At 43.3% G+C, this 16,905-nt stretch overlaps 3 protein-coding genes across 12 annotated transcripts in view; 1 reads left to right on the top strand and 2 right to left on the bottom strand.

Moving 5' to 3' along the window:
• The window catches only part of MAP2K4 (mitogen-activated protein kinase kinase 4), a 47,492-nt gene extending 45,680 nt beyond the window's left edge, over positions 1 to 1,812 (bottom strand). For all 8 annotated transcript variants that reach the window (XM_033139495.1, XM_033139500.1, XM_033139496.1 and 5 more), the window contains exon 1: positions 1,696 to 1,812. In XM_033139495.1, coding sequence (XP_032995386.1) covers positions 1,696 to 1,774 — 79 coding nt within the window. In that variant the 5' untranslated portion in view covers positions 1,775 to 1,812. The remainder of the gene's footprint in view (positions 1 to 1,695) is intronic.
• A 2,937-nt stretch (positions 1,813 to 4,749) lies between these two features.
• On the top strand, positions 4,750 to 10,955 carry TMEM220 (transmembrane protein 220). Of its 2 annotated transcripts, XM_033139493.1 has the most exons (7): positions 4,753 to 4,805; positions 4,837 to 4,988; positions 6,249 to 6,278; positions 7,704 to 7,764; positions 9,014 to 9,137; positions 9,732 to 9,791; positions 10,455 to 10,954. In XM_033139493.1, the coding sequence occupies exons 2-7, from the start codon at positions 4,845 to 4,847 to the stop codon at positions 10,585 to 10,587; spliced, it is 552 nt and encodes a 183-aa protein (XP_032995384.1). In that variant the 5' UTR covers positions 4,753 to 4,805; positions 4,837 to 4,844; the 3' UTR covers positions 10,588 to 10,954. The 2 variants fall into 2 exon arrangements, with proteins under 2 accessions (XP_032995385.1, XP_032995384.1); XM_033139494.1 differs by lacking the exon at positions 6,249 to 6,278 and having other exon boundaries at positions 4,750 to 4,805; positions 10,455 to 10,955.
• Positions 10,956 to 11,013: 58 nt separating this feature from the next.
• On the bottom strand, positions 11,014 to 16,028 carry ADPRM (ADP-ribose/CDP-alcohol diphosphatase, manganese dependent). 2 transcript variants are annotated; one of them, XM_033139489.1, is made up of 3 exons: positions 15,365 to 16,028; positions 14,079 to 14,195; positions 11,014 to 11,256 (listed from the first exon to the last, which is right to left on the bottom strand). In XM_033139489.1, exons 1-3 carry the CDS (start codon positions 15,984 to 15,986, stop codon positions 11,201 to 11,203), a joined length of 795 nt encoding a protein of 264 aa, XP_032995380.1. In that variant the 5' UTR covers positions 15,987 to 16,028; the 3' UTR covers positions 11,014 to 11,200. The 2 variants fall into 2 exon arrangements, with proteins under 2 accessions (XP_032995380.1, XP_032995379.1); XM_033139488.1 differs by lacking the exon at positions 11,014 to 11,256 and adding an exon at positions 11,651 to 12,147 and having other exon boundaries at positions 15,365 to 16,026.
• Between the last annotated feature and the right edge of the window lie 877 nt (positions 16,029 to 16,905).

Genomic DNA, 16,905 nt, shown 5'->3' with positions numbered 1-16,905 from the left:
AAATCCTGTACATTGCAGGGCATAACAGGCTTTCCAGGTTAGCTGGTTCAAAAGCTGTATGCCAACCCTGAGAACACCGTGTCCCAAGATACTGCAGTGAGTGATCATATGCATTTGTGGGAGGAGAGAACTGATTATTAAGTGTTAAAACAGCATCACTGGTGTCACACAGCACCATTCATTATTTCAACAGTACATACCTAATCCTATACTCATTACACTGGATATACCACTAATTTTAGCTTCTATGTATTAAATGGAATTGTTAGAAAAACAGTGTTGAGTTTACATTGTAAATATTAAGATATACTTTCAGATTTATTTTGTTAACTATTTTACCAAGTACATAGGTATCAAAGTATCCCTCTCCAAAAATTTAGTAGGTACATGGAGAGGTTTCTTATGGGCATAATCAGAATTATGGGGTGGTAAGCCAACATCTGTTTCTCAAAAACACTTGCTCAATATGCAATGATGCTGAGAAAAGGACCTTGCACTTTCCATCCACATCTCACATTCATGCACTCTGCATCCTCCTTAATTACAAGCACACATAGTAATAATCTGATACAGTATTCCCTTTATTCGAGTAGAGAAGCACTCACTGTTATGCATTCCCCATTCAACCAAAACCACCGTCTAACTTCAATTTCAGAACACAAGACCACTTTCCCCCTGCATGCCTACAGAAAAACCACTTATCAACTCCAGACACATCATACATTTAAAGCATACACAAACACGCCACCAATTTATGGGGACTGTAATCTGTAAAGGTGCTGGGAACTGTAGCTCTGTGGGGGTTAAATTAAGGTTCTCAGAGAGGTGCTTTAAATCTATGGGGCCTACACAGACCAAGTTTTCGTTTACCCCTACACCCCCCACCCCAAGGGCAATTAGGCTGCAATCCTGTACACACGGACCGGAAAGTAAATCCCCTTGAACTCAACAGGACTTACTTCTGAGCAGACATGAGCAACATGGACATGCTACCTCTACCCCGACCTTAACGCATGCGTTCTTCCGACACATACCTTCGTTAGTCAGCCAGACGTCAGCCTCGTATTTTTTGCTTATTAATTCTGTTTTCCCAGTAGCGATCACGCCCTAGCGATTAGGCTCCCCACACCCTCCCCAGATTTATACCCCGGGATGAGTCCCCGAACCGTGGCTACTCCCATCACCCGGAAACCGCCCACATGCCCCGGGCAGACCTGCCCGCTCCAGAGGAGATAGAAGGCCCCGAGTTTACCCTCACACGTACATCTATGCACACGTATAGCCGCCGCCCCCAACTGCACCCCTACCCGTGTTGTCGCCCAGAAGCGCCTGTTCACACACACACGATGCTTCGCCGCCACCCCGCTTTCCTCGTCTCCCTCCCTAAACACCACACCCCCCTCCCACCCAGCGGAGCCCCACACGGGAAAGCGGCTCTTCTCGGCTTCGCTCGAGAACTCCAGGCAGCCGGAGCCGGCCTCCGCCTCCAAGGCCTCTCGGTCTCCGGCGAGGCCTGGTCCAGCTCGGGCGCCCCCTCCCGTCCCCGCAGCCAGCCAGCCAGCCAGCCAGGCGGGGAGCGTGTGGTGGGCGGCGAGGGTTGGAAGGGAGCGAAGCGCCGCGCGGCCTACAGTAGGCTCCGCGGGCTTCGCTTCGGGCCCGGCTGCCGCCGCTCCTCCCCAGGCGCGCTTCCCTTACCCTGCATGCTGCTGACTGTCGTGTGCGCCGCCTGGGACCCGCCGCCTCCGGAGCCAGAGCCGGGGCCGGGAGCCGCCATTGTGCAGCGCGCCAGACGCGGAGGGAGGGAGGGAAGGAGGGAGGCTGCAATGCAGCAGGAGCGGAGGAGCAGCGGACCCGACCCCCTCCTTGCCCGTCCCGCGCGCCCGCCCTCGGCTCCTCGCCCGCGCGCTGCTGCTGCTGCTGCTGCTCCTCCCTGCCCCGCTCGCTTCAGCCCCAGCAGGCAGCTGGCGGGACACCCGGAGCCGGGACTCGCGACAACAGGCGCCAGCCTCCCTGGCCCCGACCGACCCAAACCACCGCCAGTCGTCGTCGCCGTCCTCCTTCTTCTTCTCCTCCTCCTCCTCCTCCCTCTCTCTCGGCGCTACTGGGGCTCCGCTTGCAGCCTCCGCCGTCCGCTCGTTCCCTCCCACCCTCGCGGCATCAGGGTAACCCCTCCCAGGCAGCGGGCGGGACGGATGATGCCTCCGACGGCTTCGCCCAAAAAGACGCAGGAAGAGGGAGGGAGGGAGGAAAAGGAGGCGCGAGGAGGAGAGACCCAGCTGGATCCGGCGGCGGCGGCGGCAGGCCCAGCTAGTCCTGCACCCGCCGCCGCAGCCCCGTTCTTCCCGACTCGCAGATTCCCCAGAAGCAGGTCATTCAGATGTCTGGCGGCAATAGCGACGAGAGGTAGCCATTGGCCACCTTGTTGGTCTAATCGCCTTTCCAAAGCAGTCCAGCTTGGCGGCCATCTCTCCCATGTTGTGACAGCGAATTCCGTGGTTTTAAACGGGGTGAAGAGATTCTTCCTATTGTCTGTCCTGCATCATCTCCCCAACCTCCTGTCTTTCAGATTTAATGGATGAACCCAGATCTAGTACCTGTATTATGAGAGAAAGAAACCCGCTTTCTTCTTTCTCCGCATATGAGGAGAGCCTTGTCGAATCAAACGGAAGGTCCGTCTAGTTTGGCGTTCTCTACTGCGCTTAATTTTATACACCTATTTGCTCGCCTCCCCGTCCTGGTAAATGAGCTACTGCAGCAAGCTTCACACATGCAACTTATTCCAACAACTTATGCCTTTTCCATAACTTTCCTGAATCTTTTGCAACTAGATAACAAAACATCGTATCTTGAAATAGTGATTAAAATGTGATTAAGGGCCTACCTCAAATGAGATTATATCAGAATTACTTCCTGATTCTTTCAAATGATGCAATGTTGAATGACAAGACATTTCTATATAAAATTAATCATGTATTTTCTTTGTGGGTTTAACATTCTGGAAAATGTTCACAAATAAAGCTACAAGACGTTTCTGGAAAAATCACATAGAATAACGAGAATTATGTTCACATATGACCTGCCTTTCCTGATACTAACATATGTGGATATTTTAAAAACAAATAAATAAATAAAACAGGGACAGCAATTTTTTGTAACATTTTTTTTTGTTAGCCACCTTGATTTATTCTGAAAAACAGGTGTAATATAATTGTATTTAAATAAATACATGACTTGTCCCATATGCTTATGTTCCAATCCAAGCACCTCCATTAAATCCTGAATTATCCTATTTCCTCTTTTCTCCAAATGAATCTTAACCTTCCCATTTCATCTTTCATGTTTATTCAATTAGATAAGAAGTAGTTATTTTGTTTTCTTTCACCTTTGCAGAATTAAGATCAACATGCCAAAACTCATCAAACCTGATCCCAAAGTTCTCAGTGACCCCTTTTGTCTCTTTCCTATGTTGTTTCTCCTCATCATATAGCCCAAGTGTGAGATCTTGTATGGTACCTATTTCTTCCTATCAATTTCCCATTAATTTGAATTACTGTAAGCTCATATAATACTTAAACTTTTAACTTGGATGTAAGCCCTGTTTGCAATGCAATATTATGCATGCCTACCCACTGAGTTCATTGGGGCTTGCAACTACATGAGTACAGGTTTGCAGCCCAATTCTAATATGTAATTTTCCAGAAATATGGTTCTTTCAATTTGCATGGAAGCTCCACTGAAGAAATGGCAGTATATCACTCAGCCTGGGACCAGTAGGCTACAGTATATGTTTAGGGTCACAGCATAATTTTCCAGTGTAATTGGCAAACACTTCTCAATTAGCTGGAATCCAGGAAAGGAAGCGCAAATAAAAGCCTCAAGAAGCATATTTAATTGGTTTTGTGAATATGAAAGGTCATGCCAGTATAAATTTCTCCACAGTCCAAGAACTGATGTGCCCAGTTCTCACTTGAGAGCTGCCTGAAGCAGTATGAAAATATTTATTTCATAACAGTTTTAAACCCTTTTTTTATCAAAAGGAGAAGTTTCCAGTAAATTATACATGGCAACATATCTTTTTCACCTTGTTGGTGACCCTACTGCTGCTGTCACTGGAGTGATTTCAGAGAGACTTTTTCGGGGTTCCACCAGTTAAGGGGCAAGGTCTGCTGCCTGGGAAAGGAAGGTGCAACCAGGTCAGCTTTGAAGTCCTGGCAAGTGTCTTCCAGTTAATACACTGGTCTGATCAGGGCCGGATTTAGATTTGATGGGGCCCTAAGCTACTGAAGTTAATGGCGCCCTTTATATGTCCAGCTGTCCTTTGTCAACAACAAATTGTCGCTGTTTTTTTGTGTTGAATATATGCTAAGTGGTAATTTATTGACCTAATAGGTACCTAAAGCCATTTCCACATAACAAAATGTGTATTTTATCAAAGTAATTGTTGAACTTATGTTTGGAAATGTACATCCAGTTTTCTTTCCCCTTTAATTTTTTTAGGGGCCGCCAAGCCAGTGGGGCCCTAAACTATATCTTGTTTAGCTTATACGTAAATCCGGCACTGGGTCTGAACTCTGAAGCAGAGATGGGCAGCTGCTTTGCGTTGGAACGGATCTCTGCTGCGGCTGCTTAACTTTCCCTCTGCTGAACAACGGCGCTCGGCGAGGACCCTGCCCGCTTCGTCGGAAGTGCGCGGCGTGGGCGGTGCATGGCAGGATTACGAGGGCGGGTGGGGGCGTGTATGAGCGCGCCTGAGGTCGATCGAGCGCCTCTCTCCACTGGTGGGGCGGGAGAGGGGCGGGCACGCGAGCGAGCCACTGCCGGTGAGTGAGCGGGGCAAGCGAGCAATGGAGGCCGCCGCCGCTTCGTTGCCTAGGCTTAAGCGGGAGTCGTCGCCGCCGCCGCCTCCTTCCGCGGGTGCCAGCAGCCGGGTCTGGAGACTTAGCAACTTGGTCATGGCCGTCTTCTTCGGACTCGCCGGGGCCGTGCAGGTCGGGGGTCGTGCTGCGCTGGGCGTAGGAGGAGGGCGAGAAAAGTGTGCAAGGAGCAGCTTGGCTATGCGGGTGGGCAAAGGTCGGTCGCAGGGTTGCAGTTGGCCGGTTTCCGAGGCAGGGCAGGGCGAAGGGGAAAGTGCGTTCAGGATTGCAGCTTTGGAGAGGTTTGAAGCGGGAGTGGCGCAGGCGGGAAGATCGACCGCACACCTTTCTTTCATCATCACAGAAGGTTATGTGGAAAGAGGAGCATTTTTCACTTACATACATAAATACATACATTTATTTACGTATGCATAAACCTGCTCTCCCATCTCCACCGAAACAAAGCAACAATAATCTCGTCGTTAAAAGCAAGTTAAATGCATTAAAAAGTCACAGCATCTCAACACGAAACACATTGAAAACAAACAAGCAGAACCAAGAGAGCCAGGACTAACGCATCACAATCTGAACAACCATGAAATCAAAAGCTTTCTGAAGATGAAAAGTCTTTCAAGTTGTGGCAGAAAACAAGTAGGGAGATAGATAGATAGATACCGGTAGATAGATAAGCTCTCTCAGGGCAGGGGTGCCACCATAGGGAAGGCTCTCTCGCGTGCTGTCACCCACGACAGAAGGCAGAGGAGCAGGCAAGAGGGTCTGTTTATTTTAAAGATATGGGCAGATACAGGTGGGAGGAGATGGTAGTTTGGTCCTAGGCTCCATTTTGAAGGGTTTTAATGACCACCTTGGATTATATTTGGAACTGCTGTTTACTATGCAGTTATGTAGCTTTTTTAAAGAGGGAAGAAGCTCCAGGTTACTTCTCCCTATCAGCAATCCAAGGTGCCCCTCAAGAACATCCTTCTTTGTTCCAGTTTTCCCTTCCCCCACCTTGTTTCCCTTACTTAAATTGATTTAGTTCTGAAACTGGTTGTGATCAAGTCTAGTCTATTTTGATTTGGACAATACTTTAGGATAAACAGGTGACATTGGGGAAATAAAGCAATGCCCCCCCCCGCACCCGTTTTACTTCTGGATTTACTCTTGGGTACAGAAATGCTCTAGATAGACAGCACTGGGTATATGTTTGGGTTTTTTAATCTGCAAAATTCCACAGGTCTCTGCTTACAGCTGCCCATTTCAAATGGAGCAAGGCTCACCAACAATTTATCCTGGAGTCTTGGATATGAATACTCAGGATTAACTGATTTACGAATTTTTATGTTATGCACAATGTAATGTTTTTAGCCATGTTTCCTACCTTCTTCGTTGCAGGTCAATGATCCAGATCCAGGACTCTGGATAGTGAGTATAAATTCAGAGGCTATTATTATAAGTACAGTCCTAGAGAACTTGACAGTCGGAGGTGTCTTGTCAGGCAGCCCCACTGAATTTCAAGCAATGTCATCTGTCTGAAGTGCTTTTCCCGCTTGATCAAAACTTCTTCTAATTGGCTTTGGGCTGTTGCTCAGTGACATTGTGTTGTAACATGACACTTAGCTGTTGTGGATTTACATGATATAAATATTTATAGGATAGCTTACAGATAAAACAACAGAATAGATTGCAAAAATGGCTGTAAAAGCAGCATAAAACAGCGCAATATAATTAAAGAGTGTCAAGTGCTGGAAAAATAAGACTTGGTGTGAGAGACACAGTATTCTTTCCAAAACTTACCTGCTTGTTGAGGAACTTCATCCACAAAGTGGCTTACAATCTTCAATATCAGAGTAAGCGCTGGGGAAACCTTCCTGGAGAGGTGGTTTCACAGGCACAGATTGCCACTAAGAACTCTGTTGGATCAGACCAATGGCTCATCTAATCCAACATCCTGTTCTCTCAGTGCCCAACCAGATGCCTGGAAAGGCCCCTTTCCCCTTATCATCACATGCTTCACTTCAGATGGCACCTGGAGGACGACCTTTGAAGATGATCTCAGTGAACAGGCAGGCATGATTCTTCAGGAATCCAAGCTTCAAGACACCCAGAGCTCTAAAGGCAAGCACCAGCTCCTTAAACTGTGTTCAGAAGCAGGCCTGAAGACATTGCCATTGGTTAAGCACTAGCAAGACATATTCCCATCACCTGGTCACCGTTACAGTCCTTACTGCTGTGCTTTGGACCAATGGCAGCTTCCAAACAATCTTCAGAGCAGCCGCATGTACAACACATTAGACCACTGTAATTTGGAGATTGCAGAGCATTCCAGAGCATGAACCGCCTCTGTCCAAACCACCTGTGAAAGATGCTGAGTGCCACGGAGGCCACTTGGGCCTCTAATAACAAAGCTGTAATTAAAACCATCCTCAAAATGCAAACCTCCGTTAGGGGCAGTTCAGCCTTGCCTAGAACAGATCAAATACACATCCCCAGGCAATAGAACCACCACCAACAGTAAGCATCTCACCTGCAATCATCTCATCAGACTTCATTGTTCTCTTTGTATTGATGATGACATTGGCCGTTTCTTCAGACTCTTTTGCCTTTATGAATAGTTGTGATCCAAGGGGCCGCCTTTGCACAAATGAAACACCCTTTTCCTTCCAGGATCTTGTATACTTTCTCTTCCTGGGAGGCAAGCACCCATTCCTTCCTTATTATTCTTGGTGTGGTTACCTGGGGGCATCAGATTGGCTTTTCTATCGGTATGGTAAACAGGATGGAGTATTTTGTCTTCCCTGTCCCTGCCTTCAATTTCTACTTAGTAGATTTGTTCTATCTCACTCTCAGGTTGCCTACTCTGTACCTGCAGCTCTCACACTGGTTGTCAGCCTCAGTCCACCAATTGCAGGTACAGTATTAGATTCCCTCTTCCAATCCCCAAATCAACTGGACCATTCACCTCTTCCTCTTTGTTATATTAATTATGGTTATAATTTGAGGGCAGGGGAGGTCTTTGTGTCTTGCCTATGTTCAGACTACTATTTAACATTTATTTAGTTCCAAAGTACTGCTAGATGCTGTACAGAACAAATTTGTAGTGAATATGCTACGTGGGGATATTAGACCCTTCATCAGATTCATTGATGGGAGCTCTTAAATGTTTCAAAACACCCTTCATTAGGATACACAATCTGAACAACTCATATTGTGCCTATTCATTTCTAACTTCTCCCTCCTACACATTTTTGGTGTTCCTCTAAAGGATCTTGTGTATGCTGAGCATTAATTCCCTTTTTATCACCCCATTGACATCCAGGCTGTTCTTTTTTTGAAAGTTTATTTATAGCAATAGCTTGCATTATTTTTGTCCATTTCAATGAAATCCCTCTTCTTCAATGAAATTACCTATGGTTTAATTTCGTTACTAACTTGTTCTAAGTTGAGAGATTTTTTTTGTATTTTTTTAAACACATTGTCCTATTTATTATTCTTATTTCTCTCTCTATCTCTCTATCTCTCTGAATGAATTCTTCCATATCCTGATCACTTTCTCCCACATGTCACATCTTAACCAATTATTTTCTCAAAGTCAAACTTCATTTGTTGTGGCGTGTCGGTTGTTTCCTCTGCTTTCTGCAATATAAAGTTATCTCTTGCATATATTAACTGTTTGCTAAATCCAGTCATTTTATTTATTTTATGCCTGCATGATCTCTCCTCTTGTTCTCTGCTTTGGTGATGTTTAGTATATACAAAATATAAAATCACTTGTGGCACAATCCTATGCATGTTCAGCCCAGTGAGCCAAACTCTGTAGAGGATTGCAGTTTCCTCCTCCTCATTGTTGTTTGAAGGCCTTCTGAAGAGACACACCCAAGGAAAATGAATTCAGTAACAGTCAGTAGATCAAGACTAAGTTAGTTGAACTTAATCCCCACTAATCAGTGTGAACTAAATCATGACTAATTTGTCCATTTGGTTTCATTGGGACCTAAGTTCAACTAACTTGGGCTACAATCCTATTTCCACTTCCTAGGAGTAAGGCCCATTGAACTCAGCGGAGCTTACTTCTGAGTGGGCCTGTATAGGTTTGCACTGTTTGTCTGGAAATGTAAATTCTATTGAAATTTGTACCAATGACTTACCACTTTCCTTAGACAATATTGTGTGGCGGAGTCTGTCAGATCTACATTCAGCTGCTTGTCTTGTGGGTTCTGCCATCTTGGGGTATTCCTTGTTTACTAATGCTCAGAAAAGCATCTTGCATGAGGAAGAAGGCAGGTATGTAATTTTTTCCCCCTGCACAGTTTCCATATTGTCAACCTTCCACTGAAATTAGAGGTTTCTTTCTAGCAGTCGGATTCTCACGAGACCCTAACTATAGGTCTGTTAAGGAACAGAAGCCAGCAGGCTAGCAGACTACCCCAAAAGCACAGGATTAAAGTTCTGAAATCCATGGTTCAAATTCCACAGAGATGCAGTTGTGTCAAACTTCTCAACAAAAAGAAATCACAGCAGAATTTTCCTACAATCCGACCTCATTGTAGTTGCATACAGCCCACTGGAAGCAGTACTATATAATTGGGAAGGGATGGGGACTCAAAATTAAGGAAATGTCACAACCCCCTTGCCCTCCCATTCTCTCCTCTCCTTGTCTTCCATTACTTTGTACATGTACTAAGCTACTGGCACAGTGTTGGACTTAGTGCTATGATAGCTTTAAAGTGAGAAGCTGTTTGCTTTCCCCCAGAGAAACTGACATCTGATACTTCTTATGGTAAGCTTATCTATTCTTGTTATTTGCTGAGTCTGCTTGCATATGATTAAATTTATGGACAACACATTTGAATAACTTACAATCTTTTTTTAAAACAGGGAGTTATTTGGTCTGTTGATTGTTACTGTCTGGATGAGCCTTTGTCGTTGTTCAGCCAAGTGAGTCTTTTAACTTATTTATTTCAGCCTTTAGCTATTTATAATATGTGGAAGAAATAGTCTTTACTCTATCAAAGATATGGTATAGCCTTCTTCCCTCAAAATGACTTTAGTTTTGTGATATTTTAGTTTTGTTTTTAGTTTTATGCCTTAATGCCGTAAGATTTTCAATTTACAAGTCTGTAAACTTGAGCATGTTCAAATAGCTTGCATTTTTCTGTAAAGCATAATTTATAGTTATAATTCAGCATTTGTATTCCAGTTGAGATAAAAGTAACTCTTAGCATATAAAGGAGTGATTATTCATATTTCTTGGGGCGGGGGGGGGGGGGATAGTTGTTTCCCACACCGCCCAAACTTGTGCTTGAGCAAAGCACCCAATTTTCTTCTCATTGTAGCCCCCGGAAAAGCTGCTTCTGGGTTTTGTGGGACCCTCTGGAGCAGTGTGGTTCAGGGGGCTGCAGGAAGTAAGGATTGGCAAAAATCAGTTGCTGTGCCTTCGCAGAAACACTTTCTGATAGCACAACCCCACCATTGGGTGCAGCCCATAAAGTTTCAGACAAAAATATTTTTAATAAATAAATAAATGAAATTTCAACAAGTTGGTTCAGTTCCTGTTAATTCGACTTGATTTTCAGTAAATCGTCTTTTCTTTCCTTCCAGAAATTCCCTGGGTGGGATTCACTTGGCCATTGCAATCTTCCTCTCCCTTTCCCCCTTTGTAATGTGGCTGTATATCTACATGAATGCAGAGATGCGAACATCCTGGCCGTCTCACTGTAAAACAGTTATTTAAGAAGGTGGAAATGAAGCAATCTATGTTCTAGTGCCTGTTTGCCCAGCTCTGATTTGTCAGTGATGCCAAATCAACAGCGATCACAGCCATGGCTGAGATCAGTTTGTTCCCTTCAGAGTCCGGTTTTAAATTGTCTGTTATGTTCTTGAATCCTGGAAACTGGAGCACAATTAGAGTTGAATTTTCTGGATCCTGGTCTAGATTTTCAAGGAAAGAATATATCTGCAATAAGTCCACATGGATTAGGGCTGCATTAACTACAGGCCCTTGATACCTGCAAGGGATTGGATCAAATGAAAGGTGCTTCTGGGGGAGCAGCTGGAGTCTAGAGGTGATTTGAACTTACTGCTGGAGTCTAGAGGTGATTTGAAAGGTGCTTCTGGGGGAGCAGCTGGAGTCTAGAGGTGATTTGAACTTACTGCTGGAGTCTAGAAGTGATTTGAACTTACTGCTGAAACCAGTGGAGCTGAAGCTGTAGAACAGCCTTGAAGGGACAGCAGTGTTTGTATGTTTTACAGATTGTAATTAAAACTACTTGTAATAGAACAACTGGATCTCTGAGCAATCTGTCTGGATTTGCATATGAATTTTACTGTCACACACCCCACCTATCTCATTTGGACATATCTGCAGAGCACATTACAATATCCTGATGATTAGCTTGCAATCCTACAAAGATGTGGCAGAAAGCAGAAGCTGTAGTGTCTCAAGTAAGGCAATATAGGTAAAGAGAGCATATTAACCCATTTTTTTGCTAGAAGCTACTAGCAAAGTGAAATGCATTGCAAATATGATCTGTAATATTATGAGTCTTGCTTTTGGTCCAGCCTTCAAACAGGGTATGATAATCAGACTTGAGTAAATATGCAATTATTCACATTTTAAACAGAAGGTGCCCAGCCACTAATTTTTATTTTACATTTGCAAATTTAAATGTATGCATTTCTAATTATAGAAATATTTATACATTTTCAACTAAAAAAAAATACATGGTGGGATATAAAATAATTTACACACCAACATTCTAAAATCAGAAATATATATATATATAGAACAAATGCCCAACACTGAATCAAATGTAATTGATTACATTTCCACACCTCACTAAGCAGTGCAGGCATATAGTTTGCTTGACACTTCAAGTTGAACATGCCAATCCATGGGTGGAACATGTATTGAAATGAGCTTCAGGCAAATAGTTACTCCAGCATAGTGCACAATGCATTAAATAGTAATTGACCTAATACAATCATCTGTGTAAAGTCTGATTACTTTTGTAATGCATCACTCGATCTGGAATCCTTCCTCTTCCTTCTAATACCATCCTGTCATGATAGACATGTATAGTTCCAAAAGCATGGCTTTCTGGAGGAGCTTCTATAATCCCATCAAGAGTAACATGGTGAACTCCATAAGAGTCTAAACAGTATCCACCCAAATGAAGGTGGCCTGCAAGAAAGCACACCACAGAGTGATGTGAGTGGATGACAGAAAGGGCATCTTTATAATTCCAAGCCAGGCCGACATCACTTGTAGAATTGGGGTGGATGGGTATGTGCCCTGCAATGGAGGAAGAAGAGTGGCCCTCAAAACAGATGAAATTTCACAGTTGTTAACACAGCTCTCCAAATGCTAAAACTGCTGAGTTCTGCATAATTTGGCAGCTTCTGATGAAAATGGCAATATAGTATTCTCTGCAGTGTTCACAATTAGACAGGCACCTGAAGTCATTTTAAAGGAAAAGTGTTACGAACAGATGTTATGAGCTGAAGGTCATTGATTCACATGATAGACCAATCATGATGAGATCATTGAGTAGCAGGTAGAAAATAACAATTTCTTATGTTTGAGCACCAATCTAATATGGAGGTAATAAAACTGAGATACATTATAATTAACCTTCTTTACGGGGTAGTTGTAAAGGAACTAAAATAATAAATGTGACACATTATGAATACTTAGGAAAGCGTTCCTTGCATGACCGGAAACTGAATAAATTTAACTATAATAAATGTACCTAAAATAAAGCAATATATATATGTGTGTGTGTGTGTGTGTGTTCCTCACTTTGAGCCAGTGTGGTGTAGTGGTTAAGAGCGGTAGACTCGTTATCTGGGGAACCGGGTTCGCGTCTCCACTCCTCCACATGCAGCTGCTGGGTGACCTTGGGCTAGTCACACTTCTCTGAAGTCTCTCAGCCCCACTCACCTCACAGAGTGTTTGTTGTGGGGGAGGAAGGGAAAGGAGAATGTTAGCCACTTTGAGACTCCTTCGGGTAGTGAAAAGCAGGATATCAAATCCAAACTCTTCTTCTTCTTTGATGCACACACAAAGAGTACATTATACTTTGAATAATACTTATACTGTATCTCTAGCCATTTAGACATCCTTGTAGAGATGTGGAACTGGGAGAAACCAGGAGTAACTAGTCCACATTTTCCTACTATCCTGTATTTCTTTTTTGAGAAAACAGCTCAAACATACTTCAGGGCTTGAATGAACAAAATGGAAGCCAAACTGGAGGCCTGATTCTCTGTCATGTGTTTGCAAGGTGACATGAGCTTTGTTTTTATTTCTTTAGAAGATTTATATTCAGGTGTTCAACTGAGTGATTCTAAAAGCAGCTTAAAACAAATTGTAATACAGAGTCTAGCAGTGCTTGGTCCTCTGGTCAATTAGATGAGGCCACAATACACTTCTCTTCAATCCCAGGGCAACTATCAGTTGGAGCGGAGTATTCTCTCTGGCACAAAGAGGGAAGCAAACTCCCTACGGCTGCTGCTTCCCTAGGGGACAGAGCCAGTCTGGTGTATCCCTTCCTGTGATGTTCTTCCTGGTGTGCAACCTTCCAATGGCCCTTAATCTTCTGGTTGGCAGAGTATACTTTAGGAAGAATGAAGTATTGTGATCAAAACCCAGTATTCTAACTTTTAGCATGTGTCAGCTAAAGCAATAGAATTAGATGAAGGAAGCCCTCAGTCTTTTGCCTCTAGTTCTAATGCCTGAGCAACCATCTGATAAGGCACCTTTCTCGAAGAAGCGTTCTACTGCTTGTGTTCCAGGAACTCCAAAGGAACCCAGTTTCCCTGTACTGTTTACCAACAGCCAGCACCATTCCTTCCATAACCTCTGATTTACACCCTCTCCTTAAGGGAGGATGATTTGCAAGATCATCAATCGGACCTGACTGTGTACCACGTTCAATTTGTTTTGCAGAGCACTGTGTGACTAAGCACACATGATCCATTTTCAATTTGCATCCCGTAGCTATTCCTGTAGACCTCAACCTATCCTGAAAATGGATCTAGCCGATATAATGGCAGAATCAGACCACTGTGACATGAACAGAGTTCGCTCCAAAGGCCAATTTTGGGGTGTGACTCAGGCTTGAGAAATGGCTTGTCAGAAGTGTAAAAAGCAGAATTTCATGAGATACTGTGATATTCTATTACAGTTGCTTTGCCTTAAAAAGTGAGAAACAAAAGTCTTACCCATAATTACAGCTCTTTCTTGATTTTTATCAGCATATGTAAGGACTTCATCAAGCCAATCCAGCTGTTCTTGACTGAATCCTCCATTGAACTGCACAAACTGACATTCAACAAGACCTGTACAAAAAGAAAACCAAATAAAAAACCTCACCAAATAAGCCATTTATATTTTAGGTTACAAATGTGAATTTTAGAAAAATATGCATTTTCTCCCTACAGGGACTTTAAAGTTAACCACATTCTTAAGAATAAACTAGCATCCAAGGCAAACTGTATAGATCAGTAAAAATACTTTCTTTAAAGATTAACATAATAGATATTCCTGTTCTTTAGCATGAAAAAAGGGACCCCAATGTAGTTGTTTCTACAAATTTTGCATCTCTATGAAAGGGTACATGGCTGTGCTAACGTATTGCCAAGTCTTGATTTAAAGCTTTTCCACACATTCTTGGAAAAAAAGAGGTCCTATTTGTCCACAACATGTTAGATGTACACTAGAAAACTGTGGTTAATGGTTTCAAACCAAGCCATGATATGAAGCCATGATTAAAGTTGGGTTCTTAGCCTGGCTTTCCCCCAAGCTGTTAACCAAGCTTTCATGTTTAAGACAAAGAAGGGAAACGATAGTTAAGTGAAGACTTCGTGGCTTGCTTTCCAGTTTGCATAAAGGAAAGAACAATGCAGCTGTATGCAGAGCCACGAGGCTCATATTGTGGCTTACAAAGCTACAATCGTTTGTACACAGCCTATTGCTCCCAATCAGGAAACAACCAATGTTCTATACATCCCTTTAAATCATACATCCTCAATCATATTGAGGTGTAGTCAAAGCATTTGATTCCCCATTTCTGCAAATTAGAATGCTACCATCTCCCGCTTCCTCCAAAGTATGCTATATATATGTAAACATTTGTACATATATACATACATTCGAAATGTCATATTCGAAATGTCATTGAACATACCTGGCCTACATTCAGGCATTAAACAGTTACTCTGAGACAAGTTCTCTATCCTTTCAGGGGATTACATAAATGCCATTAATGTGCAGCCCTGCCCACTGCCTGGCCTAATCTGGTAGAACTTTTTGTGTAGGAAAAAATGCAACTCAAAAGTGAATGCTCTTATGCTGTAGTCTCCTTCCACACACATTTTTAAGTCAGAGAAATAAATGCAGATGTGTTCATTTTTCTGAGTGGCTGGTCCCTCAGTCTAGCACAAGGCCAGGTGCTACCTCAATGTGAGTCTGGAAACATACAAAAGCCCTGCTCAGCACAATACAGTACCTGATGGACTATTCAGATTCTCATTTTGATTTTTTTCTCGCAGTAGTTTTAGAGAATCTTGATATTTTTTGGTAGATTTGTCCCTCCCCAGAATACTTATATCATAAGCATCAAGGATGATGAATCGAAATTTAGACATTGGGCAAAATTGATATGCATAATAGAATTCTGAAGCATTCTCTCCAGTAGAACTCTTGTCTCTATAAGAATTGCTAAGAAAAGTCTGTTCTTGTAAGTACTTGGTGTTCAGTGCAGAATCTACTAGATAGTCTCTGCTGAAGTTGTAAAATTCATGGTTGCCCCATATATGATGGACTGGGGCCTTGAGCTTCTTAAATTCTTCCAAGACTCTTCCCAGTGCTGTCTCTGACATCTTAAGTTCAGCATTGCAGCCATCAATGATGTCCCCAAATTGTAATACGAACTGAACATCTGTTCTATTCCAGTCTTCGATTGCACTCTGGAGATGGCATAGGCTATGCTTATAATATCGCCTGTTCAGTCCGCAGAAATCATAGCCATCTTCTCGATCAGCATACTGAATGTCTGTTATGACTCCAAAGGAGAAGAGTGCCTCAGAAGTTGTGGCTCCTTGTGTACAGCTACAATTATTGTCATCCATAACTGCCCAAATGTCCTGCCAAAATCTATCACAAAGAAAGAAAGAAAAGGATTTTGTTCAAATATACTAAACTGGTGGCGAGGGGGAAGTGTGGGTGCCTATGAATGTGTTATTCAAATATAGCTTTCAGGCGGCATTAGCCGTCTTTTGGAGAAGCTAGACTTCTATAAAGCTGACGGAATAAAATGTAGCCATCCTGTGCATATGTAACTTGGATTAGGAACAGGTTCTACTGAACTGCTGAGTAAACATGCAGAGGAATGGGCTGCACCGGATTTAGGGATGTCAGTGCTTTGAACCTCTTACACTAAGAATTGAAGTCTACAGGATTTGGCAAGTTACCTGCCGGCTTATAAATCTCGCAGAAAACCACCACCACCACCCACGCATCTGTCTGCCTAGCCCTATAAACTGACTAGAGGAGGGAGGTTACAGGTAGGTAGCCATGTTGGTCTGCCATAGTGGAAAGGAAAAAAAATCCTTCCAGTAGCACCTTAGAGACCAACTAAGTTTGTTATTGGTATGAGCTTTCGTGTGCGTGCATGCATGCACACTTCTTCAGATACCACTTCCTTCAGAGGAAGGAGGGGAAGTGTCTGGATAACCCCCCCCCCAACATCGTTACTATGGAAACGAGACACATACCCACACAACTCACCTTGCTTTAAAGAAACAGACCGGGGGAACCCAAGTCCTCTTCTCAGGCAAAGCAGTAAAAGAAAATTAATCTACTCTGAGCATCATTTCATTTCCTGATCCATTTGCCCCTTCTCCTTGCTTGCTGCCTTCCCTCTGCCATAGAGAAATGAATTTTATTTTTTTTAAAGATGCCTTTTTAAGGTAGGCTGCGAGTGGAACCAAGGGGGCAATTCAAGCGTCACAATCGAACTGTCTATGGAGACGAAAGTTCCTGGTTATT

This window comes from Lacerta agilis, chromosome 2 (genome assembly GCF_009819535.1).
Source record: "Lacerta agilis isolate rLacAgi1 chromosome 2, rLacAgi1.pri, whole genome shotgun sequence".
In the NCBI taxonomy this organism is placed as follows: domain Eukaryota; kingdom Metazoa; phylum Chordata; class Lepidosauria; order Squamata; family Lacertidae; genus Lacerta; species Lacerta agilis.
This window is presented reverse-complemented; position numbering and strand designations above follow the sequence as displayed.

Bases quoted from the DNA above. Each gene is read 5' to 3' on its own strand.
- ADPRM (XM_033139488.1), bottom strand. From the start codon at position 15,986: ATGGATGACAATAATTGTAGCTGTACACAAGGAGCCACAACTTCTGAG. The intron at 14,196-15,364 runs GTACTGTATTGT...CTTTTTGTACAG, and splicing joins GAATCTGAATAGTCCATCAG to GTCTTGTTGAATGTCAGTTT. The intron at 12,148-14,078 runs GTAAGACTTTTG...CCTCCATTGCAG, and splicing joins AGAAAGAGCTGTAATTATGG to GGCACATACCCATCCACCCC.
- TMEM220 (XM_033139493.1), top strand. From the start codon at position 4,845: ATGGAGGCCGCCGCCGCTTCGTTGCCTAGGCTTAAGCGGGAGTCGTCG. The intron at 9,138-9,731 runs GTATGTAATTTT...TTTTTAAAACAG, and splicing joins TTGCATGAGGAAGAAGGCAG to GGAGTTATTTGGTCTGTTGA. The intron at 9,792-10,454 runs GTGAGTCTTTTA...CTTTCCTTCCAG, and splicing joins CTTTGTCGTTGTTCAGCCAA to AAATTCCCTGGGTGGGATTC.